The 21,219-nt window shown below is 41.1% G+C and overlaps 1 protein-coding gene across 6 annotated transcripts in view; it reads right to left on the bottom strand.

Moving 5' to 3' along the window:
• The window catches only part of TMEM164 (transmembrane protein 164), a 193,711-nt gene that overhangs the window by 149,247 nt on the left and 23,245 nt on the right, over nucleotides 1–21,219 (bottom strand). Inside the window, exon 3 of one of the 6 annotated variants that reach the window (XM_052663127.1) lies at nucleotides 19,396–19,468. The exons of the other annotated variants lie outside the window; for them this stretch is intronic. Coding sequence (XP_052519087.1) covers nucleotides 19,396–19,468 — 73 coding nt within the window. The remainder of the gene's footprint in view (nucleotides 1–19,395; nucleotides 19,469–21,219) is intronic. 6 annotated transcript variants of the gene reach the window in all.

The following is a 21,219-nucleotide window of genomic DNA, read 5'->3' as shown; positions in this document are numbered from 1 at the left end:
TTAGGGGATCTGGAAGGCGGTTCTAGGTCCAAGGTGGTTACGAGGAACAGCTACCCTGTCTCTCAGGGCATCTCTCCTCCTCTTACTGTTTCCTCATGGCTTCTCTCTCCTCATAGCACCAGCTTGGACTTGGCCTGACATGCCTGCTCCCCTCCCTGTCATTTTTTGGCTCCTGTCCCAGCTGCTGCTGCTGCTGCTGCTAAGTCGCTTCAGTTGTGTCCGACTCTGTGCAACCCCATAGACGGCAGCCCACCAGGCTCCACCGTCCCTGGGATTCTCCAGGCAAGAACACTGGAGTGGGTTGCCATTTCCTTCGCCAATGCATGAAAGTGAAAAGTGAAAGTGAAGTCACTCAGTAGTGTCCGACTCATAGCGACCCCATGGACTGCAGCCCACCAGGCTCCTCCGCCCATGTACTGGAGTGGGGTGCCATTGCCTTCTCCGGTCCCAGCTGCAAACTGTCTTATTTAGTCTCTCAGCTTCCCAATTCTAATTTCCTAGGAGAGGAAACTGAATGGCCCAGCTCATCTTATCAAGCTCATACTGCATCCCAGGTGACCCACTGGCTGTTTGGGGGACAGGTGGCCACTCCCAGTCCAGTCAGCCTAAGGCAGGGAGGCAAAGTCTCCAGCACAGTTCATGGCTACTGCCTCCTCCCATCCCAGCACAGCGGGCAGGAGTGGTTTGCCTTTGAAGGTGATATGGATCCAAAAGCACAGTAAAATATATATGCCCAAGTCTTAGGCTTTGCATGTAATTTGAAAGTCAATAATATGTCCATTCATGAGCTTCCAAGACCCATATTTTAACCTTCATAATTAAGAAAAAAGATAGCATCTGACCTCAACATAGGCTTTAGCCCTCAGCTGCCTACTAAACTGACCTTTTTAAACTGGTAAAAAGAATCCAAGTTTGTTTTAAAGAGGAAAAACTTTAGTACTTTAATTAGGCTTCCCTGGTGGCTCAGATGGTAAAGAGCCACTTGCAATGCAGGAGACTCAGGATTCAATCCCTGAGTAGGGAAGATCCCCTGGAGAAGGAAATGGCAAACCATTCCAGTATTCTTGCCTGGAAAATCCCATGGATGGTGGAGTCTGGAGGGCTATAGTCCATGGGTTGCAAAGAGTTGGACATGACTGAGCAACTAACAAAAAAATAAATAAATAAAAGGCAAAAACACTGTGCTGTCAGCTCCCTGAGATAGACAGGAAAGGAGAAGAAAATATTAGACAAATCCTGATAAATGGATACCACTGGCCTTTAGCCCATCTCTCTTGATAGTCCTTCAGTCAGCTTGCTTTACACCATATGAGCATCTTATCTTCCTCCAAGTTTCTCCAAGTAGCATGTGAGGTCAGCGTTCAGTGTTAAGTAGAACAAGCGAGCAGCATCACAAACCGACAGATGGCAATTGAGAGCTTATCACTCTGGGATTATTTAATTCCCACACTGGAGAGTAAAGCATTCTGACAGCCACTTCATAATGGCTGTCAGACACTTTAACCACTTTCAGGCTAAACCTTCCCCTCCATAACCTTATTTCCTCCCATCAATTCCCAGATGCAAAAAAAAAAAAAAAAAAAAAAAAAAATCATAAATGCCACACCTGCTAAAGTCAATAGCTTTGCTAGTGACAAGTGCCTAGACCAAAGACAACACAAAAACACTGACAACCATGGAGAATAAGAGACCCAACAGGTCAGAACAACAAAAAATCTGATGGTGGCCATTTGTAAAATGAGCAAGAGATGATGAGAAATTAAAAGGTTGCCTTGCTTTGAAAACAGGTTTCTCAAACTCAGACTAAATCCTACTGGAGTTGAAGAGATTCCAAATGGGGTTTCAAAGATCAGAGCTGCAAAATCCTAAAGACTTGTGAAAGATTTTGATATTTAGTCTTATCTCACAATTATCCCTGAGCAGCTTCGTTTATTGTAGAGTTTTCCTGGAACTCTTAGTAACATTAATTGAGTTGCATCTTATCACTCTGGGTAAGTTGTGGTAGCTCTGGAGGAGGGAGCAGGCAGAAACACACTCTGTTTCTGGTACCCAACAGCAGTTATCTTTTCGTCCCATGAATCACCTATTATCCCATGAGTCACCTATTATCCCTTCTTCAAAATAGCCCTTCAGTCAGAAAACCAAATATCGAATACTAACCCATATATATGTGGAATCTAGAAAAATGTTATAGATGGCCTTATATGCAAAACAGAAATAGAGACACAGACACAGAGAACAAAAGTATGGATAACAAGGGGAAAGAGGGATTGAGAGATTGGGATTGACACATATACTCTATTGATACTATGTGTAAAACAGACAACGGATGGGGACATGTGTGTAGGACAGGGAAACTCTACTTAATGTACTGTGGTGACATAAAAGGGAGGCAAGTCCAAAGGGAAGCAGATACAGGGAGCGGATATATGTATATGTTGGAGAAGGAAATGGCAATCCATTGCAGTATTCTTGCCTGGGAAATCCCATGGACAGAGGAGCCTGTCGGGCTACAGTCCACGTGATCGCAGAAGAGTCAGACACGACTTAGCGACTAAACGACAAACATACGTATACGTATGGCTGATTCATTTTGCTATGCAGTAGAAGCTAACACAGCACTGTAAAGCAACTATACTGCAATGCAAACTAATTAAAGAGAAAATTAGCCCTTCAAAATCCCTTATGCTTCTTTCTCATCATAGACACTATACAGCAATTAAAAGGAATGAAGTCACGCTACATGCACTGGCATCTAATTCTACTGCCCAGTGAGGACAGTTTCAGATTGTAAGGAATCAACCCAGTTTTGTTTAAAAAAAAAAAAAAGATAAAAGATCTGAAAGATTAAATACAAGCCGTCAATGATTATCTCTGGTAGATAAGATTATGGAGGATTTTCACTTTCTTTTTTGCCATTTTTCTTACAAAACATGGGCCTGTTTTTCTGTTTGGGGCTTTTTTTTTTTTTTTTCAATCAGGAAAAAGATATCTTTAACCCTCTGCAGTTCATTGGTAGGTAGTACCAACATGACATTGGTATGCATCTCTAATTTGTAGGTTCTGGAGTGGCTAGAAGGGAAAGAGTACCACAGAAGGGTCTCTTACAAGAAAGCCATTCATTCTGTTTATGGAAGTCAGCACTCAGTATGTACATCCCATGAATGTGACAGAAGGCAGTGTACACAGAGGTCAAACACAGTGGCTCTGGAGTCCAGATTCAAGTCTCAGGCTACTCCAAACTTGTTTTAAGCTTCCTCCTCTGTTGACTGATGATTCTGTACCAAACACTTGGAACATGTCAAGCATATGATGTGCTCAGCAAACAGTAGCTATTCTGAAAGAGTTGTAATTGAAAATCATTTTCATTTAATTTCAGTTATAATGTCTCCAATTTAATTTAAAATACTTTCAGCATAGACACTATAATATGTGTGTTTATTAGTTGTCTACACTGTAGGACAGTTAATTAACATTTAGTGCTATGCTAGAAACCCAGTACCACTAGCTAGCAAGAGTTGATTCTGTGCATCTTTCCCTGTTAGTTTAGTGAGGGCAGATTGGTAACTTGAAAAGGACCATGCAAATTGGCAAATGCTATAAATCAGGACTTTACGTGTTTAACCAGTACCTCACTGTTAACATCTGAAAAACCCTAACTGAGAATACACATTCAAGGGGTGATTAACTACAATTCACGGCTATTTTGAAGAAGGGATAATGGGTGGCATATGGGACAACAAGGTTGATAACTGCTGTTGGGTACCAGAAACAGAGAGCTATTCTGTCCGCTCTCTCCTCCAGAGCTACCATAACTTCAGTTCAGTTCAGTCACTCAGTCATGTCCGACTCTTTGCGACCCCATGAATCACAGCACGCCAGGCCTCCCTGTCCATCACCAACTCCCGGAGTTCACTCAGACTCACGTCCATCGAGGCGGTGATGCCATCCAGCCATCTCATCCTCGGTCGTCCCCTTCTCCTCCTGCCCCCAATCCCTCCCAGCATCAGAGTCTTCCAATGAGTCAACTCTTCGCATGAGGTGGCCAAAGGACTGGAGTTTCAGCTTTAGCATCATTCCTTCCAAAGAAATCCCAGGGCTGGTCTCCTTCAGAATGGACTGGTTGGATCTCCTTGCAGTCCAAGGGACTCTCAAGAGTCTTCTCCAACACCACAGTTCAAAAGTATCAATTCTTCGGCACTCAGCTTTCTTCACAGTCCAACTCTCACATCCATACATGACCACTGGAAAAACCATACCCTTGACTAGACAGGCCTTTGTTGGCAAAGTAATGTCTCTGCTTTGGAATATACTATCTAGGTTGGTCATAACTTTTCTTCCAAGGAGTAAGTGTGTTTTAATTTCATGGCTGCAGTCACCATCTGCAGTGATTTTGGAGCCCAAAAAAATAAAGTCTGACAATGTTTCCACTGTTTCCCCATCTATTTCCCATGACTTACCTGGAGTGCAAATCAATGAATGTTGTTCAGTTCGAAACTGAGATCTTTAATTAAAGCCCACAATCAAGAACTCAGCAAGGAAAAGACAAACTATCCAGTTTTTAAAAGTAGGCAAAGAACTTGAACAGGTATTTCTCCAAAGACATTAAATGGCCAATGAGCACATTATTTGTTATTAGGGAAATACAACACAAAACCACAATGAGATACCACTTCACACCTACTAGGATGGCCATAATTTTTAAATTATAAAATAAGTGATAGCAAAAAGGTGGAAAAATTGGGACCTTGGTACATCACTGGTAGGAATGCAAAATAGTTCAGCTGCTGTTGAACAGAGTTCTACAGTTCCTCAAAAAGCTAAACATAGAATAACCATGTGATCCAGCAATTTCACTCCTAGGTACATACCCCAAAGAATTTAAAAAAAGAGACTGAACAGATACTTGCAAGTCAATGTTCATTACAGCATTATTCACAATAGTCAAAGGGAAATAATCCACGTATCCACAGATGAATAAACAAAATGTGGTATATCTATAAAACAGAGTATCATTCAACCTTAAAAAGGAATAACACGTTACATTATGCATGACCCTTAAAAACACTGTGCAAAGTGAAATAAGCCAGACACAAAAGGACAAACATTATATGACTCCACTTATATGAGGTAGCAAGATAGGCATGTTCACAGAGACAGATAATAGAACAGTGGTTCCCAGGGGCTGGGGGAGGGGAAAATAGGGACTTACTGTTTAATGCTTAATGGTAAGGAGTTTATATTTGAAACGATGAAAAGGTTTTGTAAATAGTGGTGATGGTGGCAGAACGTTGTGAACATAATTAGTGCCACTGAACTATGCACTTCAAAATGGTTACAATGGCAAATTTCATTATATATATATTTACCACAATATAAAAATACTGTAATATATCAAAAATCATTAACTGTACACTTTAAGTGGGTGAACAGTATGGTACATAAATGATATCTCAATAAAGCTTTCTTTAATCCCTCAAGCAAGTCATAGGGAAATTGGGGAGGGGGTGATGAAGGCATTCTCTACCTTGCTTATGGCATATACTGGTCAAAACTTGCAAAACCCTATCCTAAAAAGGGTGAATTTTACTGTATATAAACTATACCTTAATTTTTTTTAATGGATAAAAAGCTATACTCAAATGCTTCTATGAAATCCTTCAAATGGTTTGTTAATTAGAGCAATGGACATTAGAAACATATTTCACTGGAACTTCTTGGTGCTCAAGATGAGTGGACCATTTAGAAGTATTTAGGCACTCCCACCCTTGCAAACCTTGAACGTAAGAGTTGGCCAGCCCAATGACCTTCACCTCTTGGGAATGACACACTAGGTTCAGGAGTCCCAACAAATCTTATGTATAGACATTTAAATGGAGGTTTCGAATGTGCCCTTTAGAAAAGTAAGGTGAATCCTATAGCTAGAATACTGTTACATCTATCTCCAGGGAAACTTTCTCACAAAACAGTGGTTGGCAACAGGAGATGGAATGTCTCTGGGCATACAGATCAGGCTGTCTGACTGTTTTCTGCCTGATGATTAATAAAATGTTTGTGTGGTAGAATTTGATCTGAATTGCTTCCACTGTAATATCCTGGTTATAGGGAGAGACCCTTATAGCCCTCACCTACCTCTAACTGTTGAAAATCAGTGATACTCACCAAAACAGAATCAAGTAACTGGACAACCAAATTGGTTTATTAGATATCAATTTGCAACAAATCTTTTGGGGACTTCTGTACAATCAGGGGTGTGTCTGATTTTGATAGTTTCCTTCGAGTAAAATCAAAACATCAACTTTCCCATTCAGGCTACATGGCTAACAGGGATGAGGGAATAGAAGCTGTTCATGTTTATTACTTATTTACAAGGTAATCCATTCTGAAAGAGATGGGAATACCAGACCACCTGACCTGCCTCTTGAGAAACCTATATGCAGGTCAGGAAGCAACAGTTAGAACTGAACATGGAACAATAGACTGGTTCCAAATAGGAAAAGGAGTATGTCAAGGCTGTATACTGTCACCCTGCTTATTTAACTTATATGCAGAGTACATCATGAGAAACGCTGGGCTGGAGGAAGCACAAGCTGGAATCAAGATTGCTGGGAGAAATATCAATAACCTCAGATATGCAGATGACACCACCCTTATGGCAGAAAGTGAAGAGGAACTAAAAAGCCTCTTGATGAAAGTGAAAGAGGAGAGTGAAAAAGTTGGCTTAAAGCTCAACATTCAGAAAACGAAGATCATGGCATCCGGTCCCATCACTTCATGGGAAATAGATGGGGAAACAGTGGAAATAGTAGCTGACTTTATTTTTCTGGACTCCAAAATCACTGCAGATGGTGACTGCACCCATGAAATTAAAAGACGCTTACTTCTTGGGAGGAAAGTTATGACCAACCTAGATAGCATATTAAAAAGCAGAGACATCACTTTGTCAACAAAGGTCCATTTGTCTAGTCAAGGGTATGGTTTTTCCAGTGGTCATGTATGGATGTGAGAAAGCTGAGCGCTGAAGAATTGATGCTTTTGAATTGTGGTGTTGAAGACTCTTGAGAGTCCCTTGGACTGCAAGGAGATCCAACCAATCCATCCTAAAGGAGATCAGTCCTGGGTGTTCATTGGAAGGACTGATGTTGAAGCTGAAACTCTAATACTTTAGCCACCTGATGTGGAGAGCTGACTCATTTGAAAAGACCCTGATGCTGGGAAAAATTGAGGGCAGGAGAAGGGGACGACAGAGGATGACATGGCTGAATGGCATCACTGACTTGATGGACGTGAGTCTGAGTGAACTCCGGGAGTTGGTGATGGGCAGGGAGGCCTTGGGGTGCTGCGGTTCATGGGGTCACAAAGAGTCGGACATGACTGAGCGACTGAACTGAATCCTACATTTTTAAAATTAAAGTACAATTGACTTACAATATTATGCTAGTTTCAACTGACAATATAGTGATCCAGTATTTTGATACATCACAAAATGATCAGCAGGATAAGTCTAGCTACCATCTGTCATACAAGGTAATACTATTAAATGAATTTTGTTTCATGGAAGGATTTCCCATTTAATCTGCTGCTCACCTTGGTATTTTATCCCAAGGGTCAAACTTTACCATATGGATCCAAGAAGAAGAAAAAAAAGAAAAGGATGACATTTAGCAGTAGCAAAGATCAGTTTGGAGGCACATCAGAGGCAATGTGGTTATGAGCCCAAGCAGTAGGTAACTTCAGAGGAGTGTGGAGGGAGGTTCAGTGAAACAAGAGAAAGCAAAAACCACCAGAAGGAAGTGAAGGCTTTTTTCTGTTCTTTCTCTCTCTTTTTTTTATTATATTACCCTGTATTGTGTCATCATGAAGTAACTGTACACAACTCCTTACAATACAGATAAAGGCTGTGGGAACTCACATTCTAACAGAACTAACAGAGTTGCAGTTACAGCTCTGAGGTCTTAAATCGCTAGGGACCTAGATCGAGGGAGACCATGACATGGTTCCATTTCCCTGAGTATTTTATAAAGGGGACATGCCTCGTCATTTCACTTAAAGGAGGTTGATCTTGAGAACAGTGACAGCCAATTATTAAGCCCATGTGCCAAAGTCAGGACAGGGTTATAAAAATATAAGCAATGTAATAAGGAACACAGTGGGGGCAGTAAGGAGCAGATAGAAGGAAGAAGTAGAAATGTTCAGCCTAATTGAAAAGTTGGGTAGGGAGAAAGCAATGAGACTAAAAATCTCCTAATGAAGGAAATGAGAAAATTTTCACTGGTCCTTCAAGGAAGTGGACCAGTGGGAACAGAATGGATGGGCTGCCAGGCTGTCTTGGAAGGTTCAAGAAGCAATCAAGACACACCTTTCAAAGCACCAGGCCCACAAAGGGCACTCACTAGTGGTGACCAAACAGCTGGTCTCCCCTCACATAGGTGGCCTCTCCCACCTCCCAACTCCAAGCCTTCAAAGCTGGTGTGGATCTGAGCCACAGGAAGACACAGAATAACTGGAAGCTAATGCAAAAATAAATCATTTGTGTTCTCTGATGGGGCTCGGTTTTGATGGAGTTGGTGAATCACTACTGCCCAGCTCTACCCAATAAAGGACAATCAATAACTCCCTACCCCTGCCAGTAGTTTGCAGGCCCCTGGAGGAGGCAACCTTGCGACACCACTCTCTCGTCACTCTTCTTCTCGTGAATTGCTAATGGCTCCCTGTTACTGACCATATCAAGTCCACCTGTCTCCTCTGGATAGTCCATCTTGCTGTACTTTGCCTCTGCTTGGCCTCTGCTCAACCATCTCCCTCCTTGCCCAGCGAAGAGTTCCCACTAGAAGCACTTTCCATTTAGAACCAAACTCACAGCTTCTTCACTCACCACAGTTCTACCAGGATCTGGGCTGCCTTCCCAAAATTCCAAGCAGCCACCATGTCAAGATTACTGTAGATTATTATAAATACTGAGCTTCTCTTAGCCATACAAAAAAAGGGGACTGTACCTTTCAATATTCTGTATGATCCTGCACTGTCCAGTATGGTAGCCACTACTACCCATGGCTATTTATGGCTATTTCCAACTATTTAAAATTAAATAAAATGAAAAAATATCAGTTCCTCGCTTGCAGTAACTACATGTCACTATCCCCACATGGCTAGGGGCTACTGCACTGGAGAGTACAAATATAAAACATTTCCATCAAAATACAAACTTCTATTGGCTAGTGGAGTACTACACTATACACGCAAGAAAGAAATAGCCTAACGTGTGCTAAAATTGTCATTTACCACCTCTTGGAAACCTTGAGGAACCACGTTTAATAAAAAGGAATGTATAGGACTCAGGGATACAGCTCATCTTAAGTAATGAGGAAAGCATTCTTATCACTGATCCCAAAGAGCTCTGCAATCACAGGTAATTACCATACTGCATTTTTATTAGCTTGTTCTTGTGGGGGGGAGGGTAGTCATTGAAGTCACAAGCAGCAGACCTCAGGAACCCTTCAACAAAGCATTGATAGACTAGTCAGACCTCTGTATACTAAGCTCCTTGGTAGGTTCTGGGAACCAAAGGGAGAGCATGACCCAGTCCCTGCCCTGGGGAGAAAGTCCATACACAGAGAACTACGGAAGGAGGCAGAAAGGAATAAAGGCTGTAAGAGAAGGACCTCGGGGCAGAGAGATCAAATAAACGGGAGGAAGAAGGGAGGACTGCACGGACAGGGAGATGACTTCAGATCTGGATCAAGCTATAAAGGATGAGTAGAATTTTGAAAAGGAGGGTGAAGGATGAAAGGGGAAAACTGCATAAGCAAAGGGGGAACGAGTGCCCAGGGTGTATTTATGGCCGAGTGAGACAAGGAAGAAATATGACAGCTAATAAACAATTCTTTGAAAATTTCCCCAAGCACTCTAATAATCAAAGAATACATTAAGATGCCATTTTCACAAAGATTTTGCTTTAGTGAAAATCTGTTGGCAAGGACGAGATGGAACAGGCTTTCTTCAACGCTGCTGGTGGGAATTAAATGGGTGCTACGATTTTGAAAAGCCATATTAAGCGCCTTAAAAACATTCCTTCCCCTTGACCTGATAATTCCATTTCAAGGAAAATGACCTACACAAAATAATCTAAATTATAGAGATTAATGCACAAAGCAGTTTTTTTGCAGTCATTTATAACAGAAAATAACAGGAAATGATTAGGTAAACTATAATCACCTTATAGAATGGAGTACTATATAGCTGTTAAGAATTACACCTATGACAAATTTTAAATGACATGCAAAATGTTTGTGAGAATGTTATGTGAAAAACAAAATCAGGGTATAAGTTTGGTACGATACAATACATAGTCACAACCATATAAATCAATATGAATAGAAAAAAGAAAATAAAGCAAAAATATTAACATTCTGGTAAGAAGATTGCAGGTGATTTTTATTCACCATACCAGGACTCACCAAACTATGACCCACACACCAAATCTGACCCACTAATTGATTTGTATATAAAGTTTTACTGGAACACAAACACATGTTCATTTCTATACTGTCACTGTCCATGGCTGATTCTGTGCTACAAGAGCAGATCTGAGTAGTAGTGACAAAGACAAAATAGTACCTACTATCTGGCCCTTACATAAAAATGTTGCCAACCCTTGTATCTTTCAAATTTTCCATAGTAAGTAGGTATTAATTTGCAATGGGCTTCCCTTGTGACTCAGCTGGTAAAGAATCCATGTGCAATGTGGGAGACCTGGGTTGAATCCCTGGGTTGGGAAGATCCCCTGGAGAAGGGAAAGGCTACCTACTCCAGTTTTCTGGCCTGGAGAATCCCATGGACTATACAGTCCATGGGTCACAAAGAGTTGGACATGACTGAGCAACTATCACTTTCATTACTTTGCAATAGTTTTCTAAAAGGTGTACTGCCACTTCCCTGGTGGCTCAGATGGTAAAGCACCTGTCTGCAGTGCAGGAGACCAGGGTTCAATCCCTGGGTTGGAAAGATCCCCTGGAGAAGGAAATGGCTACCCACTCCAGTATTCTTGCCCAGGGAATCCCATGGACAGAGGAGCCTGGTGGTCTACAGTCCATGGTATTGCAAAGAGTCAGACACAACTGAATGACTACCACACACACACACACACACACACATGAACAAGCTAACAACCTCAGATTTTATTCTGCAAGTAACTGGGGGCTCTAGAAGCTTATGAAGAAGATAGGACATGATCTGACATGATCACCAGATCACCTAAGAAGATGGAATTTAAACTGAATGCCAGGCAAAGTCTGTGATTCATCAGCGGCTGTGACTCTGGGCCACTCCCCATTTAAAGGGGAAGATTAACTTAAGATGTGGCTTGTTTCCAAACTTCCTCTTGTGAATTCAGTTCAGTTCAGCTCAGTCGCTCAGTTGTGTCCAACTCTGTACAACCCCATGGACTGCAGCACACCAGGCTTCCCTGTCCATCACCAAATCCCAGAGCTTACTCGAACCCATGTCCATCAAGTCGGTGATGTCATCCAACCATCTCATCCTCTGTTGTCCCCTTCTCCCTCCGCCTTTAATCTTTCCCAGCATCAGGGTCTTTTTAAACGAGTCAGTTCTTCGCATCAGGTGGCCAAAGTATTGGAGTTTCAGCTTCAGCTTCAGTTCTTCCAATGAATCTTCAGGACTGATTTCCTTTAGGATGGACTGGTTGGTTCTCCTTGCAGTCCAAGGGACTCTCAAGAGTCTTCTCCAACACTACAGTTCAAAAGCATCAATTCTTTGGCACTCAGCTTCTTTATAGTCCAACTCTCACAACCATACATGACCACTGGAAAAACCACAGCCTTGACTAGACGGACCTTTCTTGGCAAAGTAATGCCTCTGCTTTTTAATATGCTGTCTAGGCTGGACATAGATTTTCTTCCAAGGAGCAAGCATCTTTTAATTTCATGACTGCAGTCACCATCTGCAGTGATTTTGGAGTCCAAGAAAATAAAGTCTCTCATTGTTTCCACTGTTTCCCCATATAATTGCTATGAAGTGATAGAACCGGATGCCACAATCTTAGCTTTCTCAATGTTGAGTTTTCAATCTCCTCTTTCACTTTCATCAAGAGGTTCTGTCTTTCTTCTTTGCTTTCTGCCATGAGGGTGGTGTCATCTGCATATCTGAGGTTATTGATATTTCTCCCAGCAATCTTGATTCCAGCTTGTGCTTCTTCCAGCCCAGCCATTTCTCATGATGTACTCTGCATATAAGTTAAATAAGCAGGGTGACAATATACAGCCTTGACGTACTCCTTTCATGATTTGGAACCAGTCTGCTGTTCCATGTCCAGTTCTAACTGTTGCTTCTTGATCTGCATACAGATTTCTCAGGAGGCAGGTAAGGTGGTCTGGTATTCCCATCTCTTTCAGAATTTTCCAGTTTGCTGTCATCCACACAGTCAAAGGCTTTGACGTAGTCAATAAAGCAGATGTTTTTCTGGAACTCTTGCTTTTTTGATGATCCAACGAATGTTGGCAATTTGATCTCTGGTTACTCTGCCTTTTCTAAATCCACCTTGAACATCTGCAAGTTCACAGTTCACATACTGTTGAACCCTGGCTTGGAGAATTTTGAGCATTACTTTGCTAGCATGTGGGATGAGTAAACCTCCTCTGAGGAAACCCTATGAAATGGTCTCCTGTAATAATGACCAATCAAATTTGCTCCTGCAAGGGAAAGGGGAGGCCATATGCAAATTTGTGACTTCTGCCTGGAGAGACAGTTTAAAAGTTCAGGGTGGTAATCCTCTATTGGTGAAGTTAGTCCTCATCTTCCAAACTTCTTCCTGTCTCCTACTTTTCATTTATATTCTAGAAGGGTACAGGGAGATGATATTGGGTAAAGGGCAGGGACGGGCAGGAAAAGGCATAAAAGTAAACAAAAACTTTTAGACACTTCTGTCTCAAGGGCCCTTAAGGAGTCACTAGATCTACCTACCCTTAGAATATGGTCAAGGCCCTAAATCCTATCTCCAAGGAATATGGTCCTTCTGGTTTTTTCCTTAGAAAGAGGAAAGATGGTTTGTCAGAGAAAGCCTCCTGTCCACAGGTTTTCTGCAGGTTCTCTAAGCCCTCAGCATCTGCTTCAGGCCTGCTTCCCCAGGCGTACTGCAGTAACCAGTTCACACAAACCACTGTTTACTCATTCTCTCAGGAATGAACACAGTGAAAGGATGGAAATGGTCTGAAGACAAGTTTCGTTTCAAATAAACACACTACCAATCATAAAAAAAGATTAATCATCTACAGAATGAGAAACTTCAGACTACCATAATTTCAGGTCTGGAGGCAAGAAAAATATAGTAAACAGGTCTCTGGGTTTTGGCTGTTTTTTCTTTTTTCCTTTTAAACACGCGATATTTGGGGGGCATTTCAGCAAATGAAAGCTGGGAATTTCACTTGGGGCACTTTATAAAACAGAATGATTTGCATGTAACTCTGGTAGCTGTTTTTTAGAAGTTGATTTATGTTGTATTTTATTGGTTCACAGGAGATATTGGAAACAGAATGCACTGAGGTGCTCAATTATTTAACAGATCATACTTAACATTTTATATTTTAACATATACCCAGTGCCAACAATTGTTCTCACGAGCTTTCTAAACCATTAAGCTGCACTCCTCTCCTTCTTCTAAATCAAATATAAGTAATTTGTTGTCATAGCAATGCTTCTTCCCACTCCAAAATAGTTCAATACAGGCTTTGTTTCTGCAGACAACTATCTGTCTACCAAAAATTGGTCATTATCTGCCATCTTCTTGACAAATGTCTTATTAAATTTTGCTGCCTGGCTTCTACAGTCATCAGGAGACTGTATTTCTGTGGCACTTTCTAGCACATGTACAGGAAAGGGGCTTATAAAAGCCCTGTGGAATTGCCTGGAAGCATATCACAGCTAAGCCGCTGAGTGACAGCCCATCTCCCCAGTCATGATGACATCGATCCTTTGCATTATTACCCAGCTTAACAGTTTATAGAGTGCTGCCACTCACTCCACTGTACTTAAGGCAGTACTGGGTAATGCTTTCTTATATGCTTCTTCAATTCCCTGCATTGAGTGGGCTATTGAACAGGGCATATCAGTAGTAACCTACACTTGTTCTGACCTTTATCCTCTAAGGCTAAGTTCTGCTTCTCTATCCTATTGATGAGGTATATATTAAGCAGCTGAGGGCAATTAAATAAGCTTTGGAATTGCAAATAGATGGAACATCTGAGACACAGGATATCATTTGGCCAGTTGCTTGTGCAATGGCTCACTGACAGATATTAACTGTTCAGAGAAACACACAAGACCATCCCCCCAGAGTCAGCAACAACATTCATGCTAATCTCATATTTGTAGAGCTTGTTAATTAACAAAGCAGTTTTGCAAAAATGGTCTTACTTCGACTGTACCGCTTGTCTATCCATCCCCCTAACAAATGTAAACACAGCTGGATTAGGATATGAGTACCTAAAATCTTATTCCCTGCCTTACAGTTTACCCTTTTAAAATAAGAATGAACAATTGGTATTTTCAAGCCCTGACCTTTATTTCACGCAGCCATAATCTGTAGAAGCCAAAACCACCCTCCCTCACCACCATAACCATTAGGTTTGAATTTCTTTCATATCAAAATAAAAACAAATCAGAAGGAAAAGAATCAAGAGGGTGAGAAGAGATTCTTTGATATCAGCCACAGTCTTTAAAAGGAAAAGAATAGGGTTGAGGAGATGGATTTCCAGGAAATTTCCCTTTTCTTTATACATTCCTGTACTTTTAAGGGTTTTTTTTTTTTTTGTTTCTCTATGACCATATGTTACTTCTATAATCAAAAGATAATGAGAGTGGGTCCTAACTGGCTCACCTGCTCCTCCTTCTTTACAATTCTCTGAGAGGGAAGCAGGCACTAGTGAAGAGGACCAGCTCACAGTGCTTATTTCAGAAATACAATCAGAACCAGGGGCTGCCCTAACAGAGCCTGAAAATGAGATTTCACAGAACTACACAGGCTCAAGAGCTGAAGCTGAAAAGTTCTATTCCCACCCAAATGTGACCAGATGTAATTTGTCTCTCTGTATGACTTCCAGCTTCATGTGGTCTGATTCTATTTGAGAATCTAATAAAAGGTGTAGTTGTTGCCATCACTTCTGTTGCTTGGTCCTCCTGAGTGCTTGTCTCCCACAGACTTGATTTTCTTTCTGCAGAGTGAGCAGGAGCTGATTAATTATTTAGAATCCCTATGCAACTATTATCTCAATTTCTGCACACCTCACCCCTGTCAGGTGGAAGGGGAATGAGCACTACCCACATAATTACATCCACTGAAACTAAAAGGCAGAGAGGTAACTCAATTTGAGCCATATCCCACAGAAAATGCTAGGCAATAAGAAGCAGAGTGCCTAAGGGTCTGAAACCTGTCTGACCAACCAATAGTAATGTCTATATGGCCCAAGAGAAATAAAGCTCTCTTTCCCAACCTCTTGCCCAACCCAAGACTGTATTTCAAAACAGCTTTCAAAACTGTTTTAATGATGACAAAAAGCCTCTGGCTCTTGAGGATATGAGGGTGTTAATTTTGTTTGGCAAAGTCAAATTGCTTCAAGAATTTAATTCTATGCCTGGGAAGGTGCAATTTGGATTTTAAATGTGTTTCTTCCCTGGAACTCAAAATCCAATTTACCCAGCCCCCCTAGAAGGATGCTTTTGCTTTCACCAAGTCACCCTTACTAATCTACCTACAGGCAAAGTTGCGCCTGTCTTGAACACCTATCTTGAGCATTTCATTAATGGACCTAACAAAGAAAGGGGAAAAGTAACTTACTACCCCTAATAACATAGCAGTAAAATGCATAAAGTAAAAGTTGACAGAACTAAAAGAACTAGATTGGCCCACCCTTGTGGTGGTAAATTTTAACTATCCCAACAACTGATAAGAGTAAGCCAATGAAAAACTGGGTAGGGGTGTCAAACAGGAGCAACATTAACAAGGTTGATCTAGTGGACACCAGCCTCATGCTGGGCCACAGAGCATCAAATTTCAAAGAATCAGACCACACAGACCACATCCTCTGATCACAATGTTTCTAAGTTAGAAATCAATAACAAAATAACTTAGAAAAGGTTTAGCAACGTTAAAAAAAAACATCCTAAATACCCCATGGGTTAAGAAATCACCATGGAAATTATAAACTAACAACAAGTTCCAAGTATCCTTGGAACTAACAACAAACAAAATACTGCATACCAAAGTCTGTGGGATCCAGCTAAAGCAGCACGTGGCTCAAAATGATTAGCCTTCAATACTTCTAGTCAAATAAAGTCTGAAAATAAATGAGTAATAAGCATCCAACTTAAGTTAGAAAAAGAACAAGGTATAAAACTGAAAACATTTTAAACTGGTTTACAGAACAATTTTTTAACTAGCAGAAATAAGACTCATACTAAAAAGAGGATTAATAAAGCCCAAATTGCTTCCTAGAAAAGATAACAAAACTTACAAATCTCTGGTGAGGTTGATTTTTTAAAATAAGTAATACTATCAATGAAAAGGGAGCTGCCTTTTTCATATCTGCAGTTTCTATAGTTAAGAGGCTATTAACCATTTTAAACCTCTAAGTATGAACATTTAGGCAAAATGGTCACATTCTTAGAAAAACAAATTACTAACACCAATTAAAGAAGAAATAGAATACTTGAAAATTTCTACCATCATGAAAGAAATTGAAGCAGTAGTCCAAAATCCTTCCACAGAAGACACCAAAGCCCTGATAGTTTTACTGGCAAGTTCTAGCAAGTACTCAAGAAACAAATAACTCTCGTCTTCTGCAAACTATTCCAGAGTTTAGAAAATGAGGAAGCATTACCCAACTCATTTTATGAAGCTAGTAATAAAAACCAAAACTTGACAGGGACAGTACGAGAAAGGAACCACAGCCAGACTCATTTCTGAACAGTTGTAAAAACACCAAATCTAATTCTAGCAAATCATATCCAGGAACAAGAAAGACAATGCATCGTGATCAAGGTCATTTCATTTCAGGAATGCAAAGCTGGTTTAGTATTAGAAAATCAACATGATTTACCACATTGAAAGATTAAAGACCAAAAGTAATAGGATCACCTTAACAGATGAATAAGTGTTTGATAAGAAGCAACATCCATTTATGACTAACAAACAACTTAGCAAACTCAGAATAGATGTGAACTTCTATAGTCCAATAAAAGATATCACCAAAAATTTTACAGCTTAACACCTGGTTAACAGACGGTAAAGAAACTGCCTGCAATACAGGAGACCCAGGTTCAATGCCTGGGTTGGGAAGATCCCCTGGAGAAGAGAATGGCTACCCACTCCAGTATTCTTGCCTGGAGAACCTCATGGACAGAGGAGCCTGGCAGGCTACAGTCCATGGGGCCACAAAGAATCTGACACGCCTGAGTGACTAACACTTTCACTTTTCACTTTCAACACCACACTTCATGGTGAAACACTTCAGTGTTTCCATGGTGCTAGAACCTGCCTGCCAACGAAGGTAACCATAAGAGACCTGGGTTGGGAAGATCCCCTGGAGGAGGGCACAGCAACCCACTCCAGTATTCTTGCCTGGGAAATCCCATGGACACAGGAGCCTGGCAGGCTACGGTCCATAGAGTTGCAAAGAGTCTGACACGACTGAAGAGACTTAGCACACGCACACCCTTTAAGACAGGGAAAAAGACAAGGGTATCTATTAGTGCCACTTCTGTTAAACACTGTATTACAGGTCTCAACCAGAATGGTAAGGCAAGAAAATGGTATTAAAGATAAAATGAGTCCAAAGGAAGAGACAAAGGTTTCACGCATTGTAGATTATGATAAAAAATGAACAGAAATCAACTGTATTTCTGGACCTCAGCAAATAACCGTTACAATGTGTAATTTAAAAAGGAAAAAAAAAAAGACCAGAGACTTTACAGGAGAGCTGACCCTGAGTTTGGTGTCAGACTACCTAGTTTCTAAAACCAGCTTCACCACCAGCTGGCTAGCAATTTAGCTATTTTGTGCCCTACCTTTTAAATTCTTGTGAAGATTAAAAGAGTTCATAGGCAAAAAGCATTTAGACCGGTGCCTGATTCCAATGTATTCTTTTTAATGGCTGAGTAATACTCCATTGTGTGTATGTACCACGGCTTTCTTATCCATTCGTCTGCTGATGGTTCTAATGAGGTGGATGAAACTGGAGCCTATTATACAGAGTGAAGTAAGCCAGAAAGAAAAACACCCATACAGTATACTAACGCATATATACGGAATTTAGGAAGATGGTAACGATAACCCTGTATGTGAGACAGCAAAAGAGACACAGATGTATAGAACAGTCTTTTGGACTCTGTGGGAGAGGGAGAGGGTGGGATGACTTGGGAGAATGACACTGAAACATGTAAATTATCATATGTGAAATGAATCGCCAGACCAGGTTTGATGCATGATACAGGGTGCTCAGGGCTGGTGCACTGGGATGACCCAGAGAGATAGGATGCGGAGGGAGGTGGGAGGGGGGTTCAGGATGGGGAACATATGTACACCTGTGGCGGATTCATGTCAATGTATGGCAAAACCACTACAATATTATAAAGTAAAAATAATAATAATAATAATAATAATAATAATAAATAAAATAAGGCAAAGAACAGGCATAAAGGAAAAAAAATAGACTTGTACCTGGAACAAAGTAAAAGCTGAATAAATGCTAATTGTTATTATCACTGTGAAGAAATAGTTAATAGGCCTATTATCAAGAGCCCTGAGGTTCAAATTTTTGGACTCTGACATCTCATGGGTAAAAAAGCCAGGGAGCCACCTGTCATAGTAGCCAATGAAACTCAGCCATGTTGTCCCTTAGGCTTGGCACCGAACTCCCACACCAAACATACAGCTCATTACTCATACACCCTGCTGTCTGCAGTGCAATTAGCAAAAGCACACACCTTTTCTCTGGAGATTTCCGCCCCATCTTCCCAACTCTTTTAACTGACAGCTAAAGTCAACAACTTCAAGCTTTCTGTGAGGATAAGATCCAGAGTTCTTGACGGTTCTTGACGGTTACTCTTCATCATCAAAAGACAAGGCAAACCTCAGCCCCTTAGGGCAGACTAATGCCAGGAGAGTTTCTGGAGGTATTCAAAGAAAGGCTGTTATTTGTTACTGCCTCCATTTCTTGGGGGAAAGGGGATAGACCATAACTAATATTTCTTTGAGCACCTACTATGTTCCATGCACTTTTCTCAGGGCTTCACCAATATTAACTCATTTAAATTCTTTCTGTAATCTAATGAGACATAGAATTCTTAGCACCATTCTACAAATGAGACAGTGATTAGGTGACTTACTTAAAGCACAGAGCTCAGGAGTGACAGAAATTAGCTTCAAATCCAGATCTGTCTGCAAAGCCCTGCAACCAAGCTAGAAGAGAAAGAAATAAAGGGGGGAAGTGGGTACTGTGTGTATGAAGCAATGCATGTCATTTCTCCTTCTGTGAGACCAGAAGGCACAACTCCAGTGGGGACGCACACGACCATCATGTGAATAGAAGACTGAAAAATCAGCAAACCAGCAGGGTTTCCAAGTTAGTGTTCATGATGTAACCAGGTAAAATGCTGCTGCCATTTCGTGGCATGACTGAGCACTATTTTTTTAAAACCCACAGAAATACTGCCCCTATGCAGCCTCATTTCACCCTCTCCTTCTCTGAAAACCAAGATAGTCATGACTGGGACACACACTCCTATGAGTGTACACAGACCCAGGTGATCATGAATAAGGTAAAATCGGGCAGGAGCTGAAGAACAGGATGTGCATGCCACTTGGGTTTTGATGTCTCCTGATTTTTATTTAACTCCTTCTACACAGCAGCACTGCCAAGCTGACTGACTTCATGGTGCACAAGCGATGAATACCCCCAGCTGCTTTGATCTGGGACTGGTGAGCAAAGACTCACATTTGTGCTGCACTGACTATGTGCCAAGCCCCACTGGCATCATAAACCACCCATCAGGGCTTCCCCTTCCCTGTCCCCAAGTAAATGATTTTGTTCCCCCTAATGGCAGTACCTAACCTGAATGGCAGAAGAGATAACAAGAGCTTGGCTTTGGGGGCAGCCCCTCACAGCCCTTCCTGATGCAAGCTGACTGCTACGTGTACCATCCAAGGTTCAAGAATATCCACATCCAAACACCCCAACAATAACATAGAAATATTTTTGAAGATCCAAGCTACCCTTCTAACTGCAGGACCACATAGGTTTTATAGGTTATTAACTTTAAGTGTTCTTGAATACAAGATGATTTTTGATGACAAAACAGATAAAGGAAAGGTCAGTTACACAAGACCTAGTTATGGGTCAACCTGCTCTTAAACTCTGAAGGGAAATAAAAGTTGCACATACAACCTGCTGTTCAGATTGCTTCCTTTCTAAAAACCACCATCACCCCAAACCCTCTTACAAAACAGAACACACATTTTAATCATTCTAGCCCAGAGCAATAAAACATGAGTGCCCCCTATTTAAGTGCCCTGTTACCCTTTCAGTTTTTATTTGATCTTCAGAGAATACTTTTAGCACCACAGCAAGTCTTGAAATTAAATAACTGCCACTTTAACAAAGCTGATTAAATTTTGAGGTGGGTAAGAAGCTACCTGAAAAGAAACTATTTCTTTATAAACTCCCGAGGAAAATCAGAACCCGTGTGTAACTGCCTAAGCATGGTAAAGCCATTTGAGGTTAACTGACCCATCCAGGAAGCTCCTGAAGGCACTATGAGATTCTCCCCACCTTTACACTTCTGATGCACTTTGTACATCATCCAGTTCCTTGACTTTTCCATTCTGCCAGGAAGTGAGAAACGAACCAAAGTGTCATCAAATGCACGAGTTGGGAGGGATCTTAGATATCATCTGGTCAAACCTTCATTCACAGATGTGGAAAGTGAATCCCAGAGAAGGGAAGTAACCTATCTGACTTCGCAGTGTTGGTGACTGGCAAGTCTCCCAATACAGTCCACCCCACAGTAGAACAGAATTCTGCTACATGGGACTCTTCTCTTCTAATTCTTTAAATAGGCTTACCGAAAGTTGGCAGACTTTTCTTCATCCATAGGAAAAATATAATTGGTAATCTCTTTGTATTCTTGCCTGGATAATCCCACGGACAAAGG

Source organism: Budorcas taxicolor, chromosome X, assembly GCF_023091745.1.
Source record: "Budorcas taxicolor isolate Tak-1 chromosome X, Takin1.1, whole genome shotgun sequence".
Lineage (NCBI taxonomy): Eukaryota > Metazoa > Chordata > Mammalia > Artiodactyla > Bovidae > Budorcas > Budorcas taxicolor.
The sequence above is the reverse complement of the archived record's forward strand: the minus strand, read 5'-3'. Positions and strand labels throughout refer to the sequence as shown.